This window comes from Rana temporaria, chromosome 1, assembly GCF_905171775.1.
Source record: "Rana temporaria chromosome 1, aRanTem1.1, whole genome shotgun sequence".
Lineage (NCBI taxonomy): Eukaryota > Metazoa > Chordata > Amphibia > Anura > Ranidae > Rana > Rana temporaria.
This window is the reverse complement of record NC_053489.1, coordinates 657,043,174-657,057,408: the sequence shown is the minus strand read 5'-3', so window position 1 is coordinate 657,057,408 and position 14,235 is coordinate 657,043,174. Positions and strand designations below refer to the sequence as shown.

General features: G+C 47.5%; 1 protein-coding gene across 1 annotated transcript in view; it reads left to right on the top strand.

Annotated features, from left to right (window-relative positions):
- Positions 1–14,235, top strand: part of DNAAF9 (dynein axonemal assembly factor 9) — a 225,723-nt gene that overhangs the window by 62,685 nt on the left and 148,803 nt on the right. The window contains exons 8-10 of the mRNA XM_040335514.1: positions 4,053–4,151; positions 9,225–9,280; positions 13,601–13,736. Coding sequence (XP_040191448.1) covers positions 4,053–4,151; positions 9,225–9,280; positions 13,601–13,736 — 291 coding nt within the window. The remainder of the gene's footprint in view (positions 1–4,052; positions 4,152–9,224; positions 9,281–13,600; positions 13,737–14,235) is intronic.

Below are 14,235 nucleotides of genomic sequence, written 5' to 3'. Positions count from 1 at the left end.
TACAATCAAAAATGTAAATGTATTTTATTGGGATTTGATGTGATAGACCAACACAAAGTGGCACATAATTGTGAAATGGAAGGAAACTGATAAATGGTTTTCATTTTTTTTTTTTTTTTACAAATATGTGAAAAGTGTGGGGGGTACATTTGTATGGCGCCCCCCGGAGTCAATACTTTGTAGAACCCCCTTTCTCTGCAATTACAGTGCAAGTCTTTTTGGGGATGTCTCTACCATCTTTGCACAGCTAGAGAGGGACATTTTTACTTATTAATCTCTGTAAAATAATATCTCAAGCTCTGTCAGATTGGATGGAGAGCATCTGTGAACAGCAATTTTCAAGTCTTCAAACTATGGCCCTCCAGTTGTTCAGGAACTACAATTCCCATCATGCCTAGTCATGTCTGTGAATGTCAGTGTGTTACATTGCCTCATGGGATGTGTAGTTCTACAACAGCTGGAGGGCTGTAGTTTGAGGATCCCTGATGTAAACCATTCCATTGTACCTCTGGCTGTATGTTTAGGGTCGTTTTCCTGTGGAAGGTGAACCTACACTCCAGGCTCAAGTCTTTTGCAGACTCTAACAGGTTTTCTTCTAAGATTGCCCTGTATTTGGCTCCATCCATCTTCCCATCAACTCTGAGCAGCTTCCCTCTCCCTGCTGAAAAAAGCAGCCCCACAACATGATGCTGCCACCACCATGTTTCACGGTGGGGATGGTGTGTTCAGGGTGATGTGCAGTGTTAGTTTTCCTCCACACATAGCGTTTTGCTTTTAGGCCAACAAGTAAAATTTTGGTCTCATCTGATCAGAGCACCTTCTTCCACATGTTTGCTGTGTCCCCCACATGGCTTCTCACAAACTGCAAATGGGACTTCTTATGGTTTTCTTTCAACAATGTCTTTTTTCTTGCCACTCTTCCATAAAGGCCAGATTTGTGAAATGCACGACTAATAGTTGTCCTGTGGACAGATTCTTCCACCTGAGCTGTGGATCTCTGCAGCTCCTCCAGAGTTACCATGGGCCTCTTGGCTGCTTCTCTGATGAATGCTCTCCTTGCCCGGCTGGTCAGTTTAGGTGGACGGCCATGTCTTGGTAGGTTTGCAGTTGTGCCAATACTCTCTCCATTTTCGGATGATGGATTGAACAGAGCTCTGTGAGATGTTCAAAGCTTGGGATATTATTTTATAACCTAACCCTGCTTTATACTTCTCCACAACTTCATCCCTGACCCGTCTGGTGTGTTCATTGGCCTTCATGATGCTGTTTGTTCACTAAGGTTCTCTAATAAACCTCTGAGGGCTTCACAGAACAGCTGTATTCATACTGAGATTACATTACACACAGGTGGACTCTATTTACTAATTGGGTGACTTCCGAGGGCAATTGGTTCCACTAGATTTTAGTATCGGGGTATCGGAGTAAAGGGGGCTGAATACAAATGCACACCACACTTTTCACGTTAACCATTTTATCATTTTCCTTCCACTTCACAATTATTTGCCACTTTGTGTTGGTCTATCACATAAAATCCCAATAAAATACATTCAAGTTTTTGGTTGTAACATGACAACATGTGGAACATTTCAGGGGTATGAATACTTTTTCAAGGCACTGTAAATGGGCCCTTGAGGCACACTGCGAAATCGTATTTATCTGTGATTTTGATATACAAACAAAACAACCCTTCCATCATGGCTGTCTCCTCTCCGGGTTGTTGTTGCTGTCTGGCCCCTGTGGGATAGGACTGGGTGGCGGATGATGTTTTGTCTGACGGCGGTGGGGGAGGGGATGAGATTATTTACCTCTCTGGAGATGATGGCGCACACTTTGCCCTATAACACGGCTTCTAACCTGCATCGTCCTGTAGATCTCCTTGTGGGGTTCATTTTGATCTTCCAGACAAAGACGTTCATTTCTACAATTAGTATGATTGCTGACGTGTCCTTCTGCAAACATTGATCCCCGGGGGATCGTTGTATTCTTCTGGGATTTTTGAAATGCAATTAACCCTTCCATTGCCGGCGCAGTCTTTTCTGGTTACTGTGCGGTTTTGCTGTCTGCATTGCAGTGGTCCCATTCTGTGTGATAGAAGACATGCAGAGCGTGTGATTGAAGAAGACACAGAGGAGGACTGGGTTTTATTGGGTCATGTATGGTTCTTTAGCCATTATAGTCTTTTTTTGTTTGTCAGTAAAAATTAGTGTAAATCAAAACAATTTTTTTTATTTGTTCTCTTTTTGGTCTGTTAACCACTTCCCATCCGGGGCAATTCGCTCCCACATGTACAAATCTTTATTTTTATTTTTTTTTTGCTAGAAAATTACTTAGAACCCCGAAAAACTAATCTATATATATATATATATATATATATATATATATATATACACATATATACACACACATATATACACACACATATATACATATACATTTTTTTCTTGCAGAGACCCTATAGAATAATATGGTGGGTGTTGCAATTTATTTATAATTTTTTTGGTCAGTATTTGCACAGCGTTTTTATCAAATGCAGTTTAATATATATATAAAAAAAAACAAAAAAAACACTAAAGTTGGCCCAATTTTATTTGTATAATGTGAAAGATGATTTTCCGTTTGAGTAAATAGATACCCAGCATGTCACGCTTTAAATTTGCTTCTGCCCGAGGAATGGTGGCCAACTACGATACTTAAAACTCTCCCTAGGCAACCCTTTAACGCCTTTTACAGGTTACCAGTTTAGAGCTGCACAGGAGATCTTGTAATAGAATTATTGCTCTCGCTCGGACGTTCGTAACAATACCTCACATGTGTGGTGATCACCGTTTTACATATATGTGCAGGAGTAATGCATGCATAAGCACAGTGGGACTGGCGCTTTGAATTTTTTTTTTCTTTTTTTTTCTTTTTTTTTTTTTACATTTTATTTACTAACTTTATTACTATCACAAGGGATGAACATCCCTTGTGACAGCAAGTGTCATGACAAGTCCTCTTTATGGAGAGATTTGGGGTCTATTAGACCACAGTTTCCTGCGCGGGCCCCCGCGGTGGGGCATAGTTTCCTGTGTGGGGCCCCACAGTGGGGCGTAGTTTTCTGCGTGGGCCCCTGTGGTGGGGCATAGTTTCCTGCGCGGGCCCCCACAAATAGAGCTGTCTTTTTTGGTGGTATTTGATCACCTCTGCGTTTTTTATCTTTTGCGCTATAAACAAAAGAGCGACAATTTTGAAAAAAAAACACAATATTTTTTACCTTTTTTGCTTTAATAAATATTTCAAATATAAAAATCAAAAAACCGACCTCTTCTGCGGGGCGGAGAGCAGAGGCGGGCCTCTCCTTCTGCGGGGCGGAGAGCAGAGGCGGGCCTCTCCTTCTGCGGGGCGGAGAGCAGAGGCGGGCCTCTCCTTCTGCGGGGCGGAGAGCCAGCCGAGGCGGGCCTCTCCTTCTGCGGGGCGGAGAGCCAGCCGAGGCGGGCCTCTCCTTCTGCGGGGCGGAGAGCCAGCCGAGGCGGGCCTCTCCTTCTGCGGGGCGGAGAGCCAGCCGAGGCGGGCCTCTCCTTCTGCGGGGCGGAGAGCCAGCCGAGGCGGGCCTCTCCTTCTGCGGGGCGGAGAGAGAGCAGGGGCGGGCCTCTCCTGCTGCGGGGCGGAGAGAGAGCAGAGGCGGGCCTCTCCTGCCTGGGGGGCGGAGAGAGCAGAGGTGAAGCCATCTTGCATTACCTGCTTATTTTTGAGTCGCCATCTGGTGTGTGATCGGTTACTATTTTTCTGCTACCACTCCATAGATAAAATGCATTGTCATTGAGCATTTCCATTAGAACAGAAATTGTGTTTATAGCCAAAGTAAAAAAACAAACAAATGCGGCCACCACATGGAAAGAGTGATAAGCTGCATTGTATTACATTTCTCTTATTGGGTTTGGATACATTTGAAAGTCTTTCATTTTATGCACTTTTTTTCCTGTGATTTTATCACCTAAAGTGGTATTCGTGTCAAAGGATTGGCTTGTATTTTTAAACTTGGATTTTGTTGACTTGTTCCTCTTTTGTTGTAGGATTTAATCACATTCCAGCATCAGTGGAGCAGCTTCCTGTCCAACTTTGAAACGGAAATTCCTTTTCTGCTGGAGCTGACTGAGTCTCAGGCAGGAGAGGTAAGATGACCCTAAACTTCCATGGACCTCTTTATTGCGCCTTCTCCCAATGCATGTCTAAGGCTTTGTGTGGCTCTCATCTTATATCCACAGTGGTTACACTGGTTGTAAACAGTGGCGTACCTGGGGGGGGGGGGGTCCTCCCCGGGTGACACACAATGGGGGGGGGGGGGTCAGGGGGTCAGGCCAGCTATCAGAGGCGGGACAAAGCAGTGGTGGGTGCAAGGGCTCTGTAGCTGTGCTGGCTCTTGTTCGTGCGAGTTGTCATTGAGCTCTATGCTGCCACCACTGGTTGCTTCATGTATGTGCGCCCCTTGTGTGTGCTGTACAGTAAGGTGGGGGGCCGAGTGCGTACAGGCCGTGAGGTGGGGGGGCCGAGTGCGTACAGGCCGCGAGGTGGGGGGCCGAGTGCGTACAGGCCGCGAGGTGGGGGGCCGAGTGCGTGCGTACAGGCGTGAGGGGGGCCGAGTGCGTGCGTACAGGCGTGAGGGGGGGCCGAGTGCGTGCGTATAGGCGTGAAGGGGGCTGAATGCGTACAAGCATGATACCCCCCTTTTCCTTACCTGCTCCCCATGCATTCCAGCGACATGCACAAGCCCAGCAGCTCCAGCCGCTGTCTCCATCATCATTGGATAGATTGATAGGAGCGGGAGCCATTGGCACGTGACACGAGAGCTGGGGAGGGGGCAGGTCCATGGCAGCGGGACTCGTTGGTGTGCCCGCATGGGTGCCCCTGTGTAAATCGGCTCTCCGTGGGGGCACCCGATGAAGGGGAAGAGCCGGGAGTGCCGGGGGGGCACCCCAGAGAATCGGGCCACTTTGTGCAAAACCCTTAAAGGATTTTTTTTTTTTAGCTAAATAGCTTCCTTTACCTTACTGCAGTCCTGGTTTCATGTCCTCATTGTTCGTTTTTGCTTTGAAGTTGCTGTAATTCTGCTGTGATCTCCACACTTCCTGCTTGTCTGGCTCCTTATGAAAAAAACTCATGGGAGCTTCTCACTGTGGTCTAAGCTGTGTGTCTAAAACTCCTGAGAACCAATCAGATTCATTTTAAAAACAAAACACTGCCCTGGATTTGTTTGTTTTTGTTCTGTGTGTCTCTTTACTTCACAGAAACATGAAACTAGTTTAAAAACAAAAGTGAAACTAGAGGTACATTATATGATAGAATTTAATCAATTTGTAATCATTTTTAAAAGGAATCAGTTAACTTTTATGTCTCTATACCCTGTAAACAGTAATTTCAGCAAATTTTTTTTTTCCTTTAGTGACCCTTTAAGCCCTGTACACACAGGCAAAAATCTCGCCAGGGAAAAAACGTTGTTTTCCCTGATGAGATTTTTGGCAAGAATCTATTGCCGCCCGAGTGTACAGACTCTCGTTTCAAAAGAACCGCGGTTCTCTTGAAAGGAAAGAACACAGTGATGTCATCGCGTACGACGAGCATGCACTCGTCACATTCGATGCCGTCTGCGCCATCTTCCTGCACCCTACCTATGCCTAGGAAGCTACCGCGCATGCGTCAGTCATTTCGAGCATGCGCGGGTTTCCACGGCGACAGGCAAGTATACACACTCTCGGGTTTCTCGGCAAGAAAACTGCCGAGGTTCTCTATTTTTCTCGTCGAGATTCTGCCCAGATTTCCAGACGAGAAACCTGAAAGCCTCGTACACACGCACGGTATACTTTTTTTTTTTTTTTTTTTTTAGTCCTGCATTGCTCTGACTTGCGTTTTGCTAAAATTCTTGTGAATTGGGGTGCCATTAAAAATAAATCACGCCACCAGCACCATCATGAGTGTTTTATAGGCAGATTCATAGAGAGTTACGCCGGCGTATCAGTAGATACGCCGTCATAACTCTGAATATACGCCGGCGTTAATTTAAGCGTATTCTGGAAACCAGATACGCTTAAATTAGGCTAAGATACGAGCGGCGTAAGTCTCCTACGCCGTCGTATCTTAAAGTGTAATTTTTAGGCTGGCCGCTAGGTGGCGCTTCCCGTTGAGTTTGGCGTAGAATATGTAAATGACTAGATACGCCGATTCACGAACGTACATGCGCCCGTCGGAGTAAAGATACGCCGTTTCCGTAAGAGATACGCCGCATAAAGATAAAGCTGGCCCTGGGAGGCGTAGTCAATGTTAAGTATGGCCGTGTCAAAATTAGAAAATTTTACGACGTTTGCGTAAGTCGTCCGTGAATGGGGCTGGACGTAATTTATGTTCACGTCGAAACCAATACGTCCTTGCGGCGTACTTTGGAGCAATGCACACTGGGATATGTACACGGACGGCGCCTGTGCCGTTCGTAAAAAACGTCAATCACGTCGGGTCACGAGTAATTAACATAAAACACGCCCCCCATCCTCATTTGAATTAGGCGTGCTTACGCCGGACGCATTTACGCTACGCCGCTGTAAGTTAGGAGGCAAGTACTTTGTGAATACAGTACTTGCCTCTCTGACTTAGGGCGGCGTAGCGTAAATACCATACGCTACACCGCCGGAAAGATGCGCCGCCGGACCTGAATCTAGGTATTAGACTTTGTGTTTGCGGGCCCCTTAGCATGAATCGGCCACGTTTTAACCACATCAATACCGGGCACTTTCGCCCCCTTCCTTCCCAGACGAATTTTCAGCTTTCAGCGCTCTCGTACTTCCAATGACAATTGCGCGGTCATGCTACACTGTACCCAAATGAAAATGTTATCATTTTGTTTACACAAATAGAGCTTCCTTTTGGTGGTATTTATTCATGACTCCATTTTTTTTTTTTTTGTGATATAAGCGAAAAAATTGCGGAAATTTGGGAAAAAATATATATCTTTGTCTTTTTATTTAAAAAAAAAAAATCCAATAAAATTAAATTTTGCCATAAATTTAAGCCAAAATGTATTCTACTACATGTTATTGGTAAAAAAAAAAAAAAAAAAAAACGTTAAAGTGGAGTTCCACCCATAAATATAACATTACATCAGTAGTTTTAAAAAAATGTCATTAGTCCTTTAAGAAAAAAAATAATTTTTTTTAGATGCCTTCAAAGTGTTGTTGCTAGGCAGAATAGTTAATCTTCCCACTTCCTGCACCTAGGTGCTTAAGCTTCCTAACCTACACCGCACAGACTCCTGGGAATGTAGTGGGTGTAACTTTCCAGGAGTCTGTGCACTCCCCAGTCTCAAAGAATCATGTGACTTGGACAGTACAGGTGCTGAAACCTGATCTGAAACCTAATACACTGCTTGTGCAGCACTGAGCATGTGCGAGATCTGCAAGGCTGAAATCCAGGAAGTCATACAGTCTGGCTTCATGATGCCCACACTTAAGATGGCCCCAGTCAATTTCTATTTTATAAAGTGTCTAAATGCTGTAACAACCTAACAAAACGGACCTTAGTTTACAGACTAACTGTAGTAGAATACATTAAGCTTGTGTATTACAGGGGTATTTATATTTAAAAAATGAAATTGTGGCCGGAACTCCGCTTTAAGTGTATAATGATTGGTTTGTGTGATCACGGATAGATGTACGCAGATGATCACGCACATCTGTGTGCAAATGATCATCGGGACATGTGATTTTACTGTTACATATTTGGGGGGCAGGTGTTTTTACTATGTGGGGGAATGTGTTTTGGGGACATGTGTGTGTGTGTTTACTGTGGGACACTAGGCTGGTGATCAGTGTGTAAAAAAACAGCTCATACTCACTGATCTCCAGCCGGCTGCAGCGATCCACCCTCCTCTCCTCACCGACGTCTTCTGTGTGAGGAGAGCCGATCACCTAGCAACCGGCTGTTTGTTTACATCACATGACGGCTGTGATTGGACACGGCCGTCATGTGATCATCCTTCTGAGGGATGTTCCTGAACCTCCACTCAGGAGAGAGCACCCACCCAGCCGTATATGTGCAGTGGCTGGGTGGGAAGTAGTTAAGTTGGAAATGGCAGAAGCCTTGTGTGGAAATATGTGCCGGTGTATTTCATGTGCAAGGCTGCTTTTTTACTTTCTGTTTGGAGCAACAGAATCCTCCATGTGATATACTGTAGTGCATGGGTGCTCAACCTGTGGCCCCCCAGGTGTTGCAGAACTACAAGTCCCATCATGCCTCCGCCTTTTGAAGTCATGCCTGTAACTGTCAGTGTCTTGCAATGTCTCATGGGTCTTGTAGTTCCGCAACAGCTGGAGGGCCACAGGTTGAGCACCCATGCTGTAGTGTATACTATAGGCAACAACTTTAGAAAATTGTATCTTGCCTGCTTCTGTTCTGCAGATGTAAAGATGGGCCGTGTTGGTGCATACACTGGGGTAGATTCAGGTAGCAATTGCGCCTGCGTAACCATAGTTACACAGCGCAATTGCTTACTTGCCCCGGCGTAACGACTTCTCATTAAGAGAGCTCGTTACGCTGACTGCAGCCTAAGATATGCGTGGCATAAGGCTCTTATGCCCTCATATCTTAGGCTGCATTCTTACGTTGGCCGCTAGGTGGCGTTCCGGTAGTGATCAGCGTATAGTATGCAAATTGCATACTAGCGCCGATTCACTACCCTACGTGAGCCCTGCGTACGCAGTTTACGTCGTTTGCGTACGTCGTTTTTTTTGCGTAAGGCTGCCCCTTCTATAGCAGGGGCAGCCAATGCTAAAGTATACCCGTCGTTCCCGCGTTGCGAAATTTGAAATTTACGTTGTTTGCGTAAGTGAATCGTGAATGGCGCTGGACGCCATTCACTTTGAAGCAAATGACGTCCTTGCAACGTCATTTACCGCAATGCACGTCGGGAAAGTTTCCCGACGGAGCATGCGCACTACGCTCGGCGCGGGAACGCTCCTAATTTAAATGATTCCCGCCCCCTACGGGATCATTTAAATTGCGCGCACTTACGCCGGGCATTTTGCCGGAGCGCCCACGCATTTTGCTCCGTGAATCGCAGGTAGCGCACAAAATTTGCGGGGGCGCAGGGCAAAAACGGTGCCCTGCGCCTACGTAAAAAAAGGGCAAATGTACCTGAATCTACCCCACTGATAATTGGTGAAATAGATATTCTATATCTGATGTCTTTTTTTTCCCTCCAGCCGCTCCGAAGCTTCTTCAGTCATGGGATGCTCTCCAGCCATATTGCAGATAACGGGTAGGTTATATAGAAGCCACTTGCGTGTCCCAGGAAAACATTACTTTTTTTTTTTCTTTTAATATTTGTTTTGCGCTGAGCTTTGTATATTGATATAATGACTACTTTAAGGGTTCATTTACATACCAGGAGGTGCGTCCAAGCTCATGCCCGCGCATCACGTTTTAGGGCAAACTTTTAATTTCAATGGGCATCCCTATGTGTGTGAAACCCGCATTTGCTATATGCGGTTGGGGGTATTAAGAATTAAGCCTGTGCCAGGGTGGATTTGATTTAAATCACAATTTTTAATGAACAACTGTCATCTCTGTCCCGCAGTGGCTCCTCCTCTGACTCGCTGTTGACTCACCGACAGTCTCATTCACTTTAATGGGTCGTCTGGTGATGCGGCGGTGACACAAGGTGAGGGACGTGGCAGCAGCAGGTGACCTATGCCATGTCCGGCCCCTACTTCGCCCCCCCGCTGTCTTCTGGGAGACGCACAGGTCCCAGAAGACAGCAGGGACTAGTTGGATCGCACAGCGAGGCTTCACTTCCTGATTCCCTTACCGAAGATGGCGGCGGCAGCACCCGAGAGCAGAGTGCCAGATGGCCGACATCGTGGGTGCCCAGGACAGGTAAGCGTTCTAATATTAAAAGTCAGCAGCTGCAGTATTTGTAGCTGCTGACCTTTCATTATTTTTATTTTTTCCGGCGGAAGTCCGCTTTAACCACTTAAGACCCGGACCATTATGCAGGTTAAGGACCTTGCCCCTTTTTGCGATTCGGCACTGCGTCGCTTTAACTTACAATTGCGCGGTCGTGCGCCGTGGCTCCCAAACAAAATTGACATTCTTTTTTCTCTTCCGTTCATGGAAGACTTTCAGGAGAGACTTAGGCAGAAAAAACAGCACTTCAAGTGTTAAAACACTTCTTTCAGTACAGCACCTCCCAGGGGGCGGGTCCCCCGGGTACATCCCACTCTCTGCACATGCAGCCCCAGTTTTTTTCTGCCTAACGTTAGGAGAAGACATGGCTCCTCGGGGCCCATGTGCTCTGGAGGTTTTTAGGCGATTTTTTTTTCGTTTTTATTTTATTTTTCCTGCATTTTTTGGATCCTGGGATCTACAATCAACTGCCCACTGGGTGACAGGCTGGATCCTCGATCCTTGTAGTCCCCCCATGTTCGGCCATCGAGCATGTGCCGGCCTTTAGCTATGCGCTGGGCTGTCCACGACATTCCCTGTGCTCTAGGGGTGGCCGGTGAGCGATATGCTCCAGGGCACACATATGACCGGTTTCTATGGCCGTGTCACAGTGTGCCGGGCTGACAGCCATGCCGTAAGCGGACGTTGGTTCTGTCTGGAATGCCTCCATCCGGTGGTCGCAGGACGGGTAAGTAGTATCCCCTTGCCTTGGCATGGTGGTTCGGCTGGTGCATTCCTGGGAGGTCGATTGAGGGTCCGCCCTGCTTTCCTCTCTCCCTTCCTCTCCCTCCTTCCCCGTTTTCTGGGTGGCGGCTGTGAGGTGGGGGGTCCCTGGGGGCTCCGTTACTACCGGGGGGCTGCGCTGCTGTGGGGTGCTATTTTCCTGTCCTATATGATGCCGTGTGTGCTGGGGGGGGGGGGGGCCTTCGGGGCCTGGTGCTTTTACTGTGTTCTGCTGTGTTTGTCACTATATTTTTAAAACACGTGTATGGCCGCCATTTTGCCGCTGACGCGCCTCTATTGACTCGGCGGCCATTTTCTTGTAGTCCGCATGCTGTTTTTCTGGATGTCGGCGGCCATCTTTGAAAAGTTTTGGACTTTAGTGACCAGAATAACGGCGCCAAAAGCTCTCAGCACTCTTCCTGAGGGACGGCACAGTCTGTCACATTGGGACAAGCTTCCTTCGTCTCTGGATTACCAGATTCGGGTGAGTCGACCGGTCAAGTCATCCCTAGTGTGGTGGCTGACATCTTCGGTACTTCGGACCGGAAAGTAGTTTCTGCCCTGCCATTGTACAGTGGTCACGACGGATGCCAGCCTCTCCGGCTGGCGGGGTGTCTAGTCAGCCCAGGGGCGCTGGACTCAGGAGGAGTCCCGCCTACCAATCAATGTACTGGAGCTCCGAGCGATCAAGTTGTGTCTCTCCAAGTGGTCTCTGGGTCTACAGGACCGACCGGTCAGGATCCAGTCTGACAACGCCACGGCGTACGTCAATCATCAGGGGGGCACACGGAGCTCGGCTGTAGCGACGGAAGTCGCCCAATCCTCCGGTGGGCCGAGAGGTACGTTCCGGCTCTGTCGGCCGTGTACATTCCGGTTGTGCTGAACTGGCAAGCCGACTACCTAAGTCGCCAAACGCTAGACCAAGGAGAATGGTCGCTACACCCGGAGGTGTTTTCAGAGCCTGTGCCAAAAATGGAGCACTCCAGACGTCGACCGTCTCAATCGGAAGGTTTCAGGGTTCGTGGCCAGGTCAAGGGATCCGTGGGCAGACGCGTTGGTGGCACCATGGGGTCACTATCGCCTAATCTACGCCTTCTCTCCTCTGAAGCTTCTTCCTCGCCTGCTGCGCAGAGTGGAAGCCGAGGGGATACCAACAGTCCTGATCACTCCAGATTGGCCGCGCCGTCCCTGGTACGCGGACCTGGTGCGTCTGGTGGCAGACTTCCCTTGGCGTCTACCCCTGAGAGAAGATCTTCTGTCGCAGGTTCCGATCTTTCACCTTGCTTTACAGTCGCTGGCTTTAGCGGCGTGACTGTTGAGAGCCAGGTGCTGAAGGATCGAGGCCTGTCGGACTCGGTGGTCTCTAACATGCTGCGAGCATGGAAGTCTACTTCACGAAAGATTTACCATTGTACGTGGAAGGCCTACATCTCTATGTGTGAGGAGATGAAATGGCAGCCCCGTACATACGTGATGTCCCTGATTCTGCTGTCCTTACAGCGTGGAGTGGATCAGGCTCTCGCCTTAAGTACGGTTAAGAGTCAGATTTCGGCTCTAGCTGTCTACTTTCAGCGACCCTTGGCGGCGCACTCTCTGGTGCGTACGTTTTGTGCAGGGGGTTCGGCATGTGGCCCCTCCTGTGCGCTCTCCACTGCCTCCATGGGACTTGAATTTAGTCCTTTTGGTGCTTCAAGAGGCTCCGTTCGGAAGATTCCCTTGTTGACCCGCAGCCGTCATTCCTTCCAAAGGTTGTTTCGGCTTTTCACATTAATGAGGACATTGTTTTGCCATCCTAATGTCCTCGGCCGAAAAACCAGAAGGAGGCCACTTTGCATTCCTTGGACGTGGTTCGGGCCCTACGGGTGTACTTGTCTGCTACGGCTCTGTTTCGGAAGTCGGACTCACTGTTTGTGTCGGTAACTGGTCCTAAGAAAGGTCTGGCGGTCTCGTCGGCCACCATTTCTAGGTGCCTCCCTTTCAGGTTACGGCGCATTCGACCAGGGAGATTGGTGCTTCTTGGGCTTTCCGCCATCAAGCGTCTGTGTTACAGGTGTGTAAGGCAGCGACCTGGTCATCAATCCACACCTTCTCAAAATTTTACAAGGTGGGTGTGAGTGCATCTTCGGATGCCTCCTTTGGCTGCAAGGTTTTACAGGCGGCAGTTTAAGGTTGAAGTTTCCTCCGTTGAGGAACTCAACGGAGGAAAGTTTGTTTGGGGTGAAGCTTGGTTTGCTGTGTTTTTTTTCCCACCCCTCGAAATTTTTTGACACTGCTTGGGGACGTCCCTAAGGTCAATGCTGCTGTGTCCGTCCATGAACGGAAGAGAAAATAGGATTTTTGTACTCACCGTAAAATCCATTTCTCTGAGTTCATGGACGGACACAGCACCCACCCCTCCTTTGCTTGTACTGCTTGTTTACGAACTGGGGCTGCATGTGCAGAGAGTGGAATGTACCCGGGGGACCCGCCCCCTGGGAGAAGTGTTTTAACACTTGAAGTGCTGTTTTTTCTGCCCAAGTCTCTCCTGAAAGGAAGGATATATAACCCTAAGGTCAATGCTGCTGTGTCCGTCCATGAACTCGGAGAAATGGATTTTACGGTGAGTACAAAAATCCTATTTTTTCACCTTCACGCATAGAATGCATAAAGGTGAAAAAACATGTACCTTTACAACCCCTTTAAGCTCAACCATGACTGATCCCCTATAAATCTTGGCATTAAAAGTGACCTAATAATTGTTTATATGTCCTGTTCACCTAACGATGACTATCCTTTCCAGAGGACATAGGCTTCTCTCCTTATAAGCAGATCATTGCAGGATGTTGTGTTCTGCCATAGGAGTTCCAAAGACTCATGAAGAGGACCTGTACCTGTGTAGCCTTGTGTGATGGTTTTGTTTGTTTTTGTCTAGTCCCTGCAGGCAGCCCTTTGTCCTATTCGGCAGCCACTCCACCAGAGAGAACCTGAAACCGGGCAGCTTCATATTCCCATCTGAAGGTCATCTGGTCAGGAACACCGGACTTGGAGGGAGCACCGCCAAACACATGGTAATGGGGGGGGGTTGGTTGTGTTGATGATGTGGTGGTGTGTGCAGAGATTCTGATACTAAAAATGTAAGGTTGATTGTCATGTCATGTGCACCAATGCTGTAGCAATACAGTTGCAATAAAAAGTATGTGAACCCTTTTGGAATGATATGGATTTCTGCACAAATTGGTCATAAAATGTGATCTGATCTCCATCTAAGTCACAACAATAGACAATCACAGTCTGCTTAAACTAATAACACACAAAGAATTAAATGGTACCATGTTTTTATTGAACACACCATGTAAACATTCACAGTGCAGGTGGAAAAAGTATGTGAACCCCTGGATTTAATAACTGGTTGAACCTCCTTTTGGCAGCAATAACTTTAATCAAACGTTTCCTGTAGTTGCAGATCAGACGCGCACAACGCTCAGGAGTAATTCTTCACTATTCCTCTTTACAGAACGGTTTCAGTTCAGCAATATTCTTGGGATGTCTGGTGTGAATCGCTTTCTT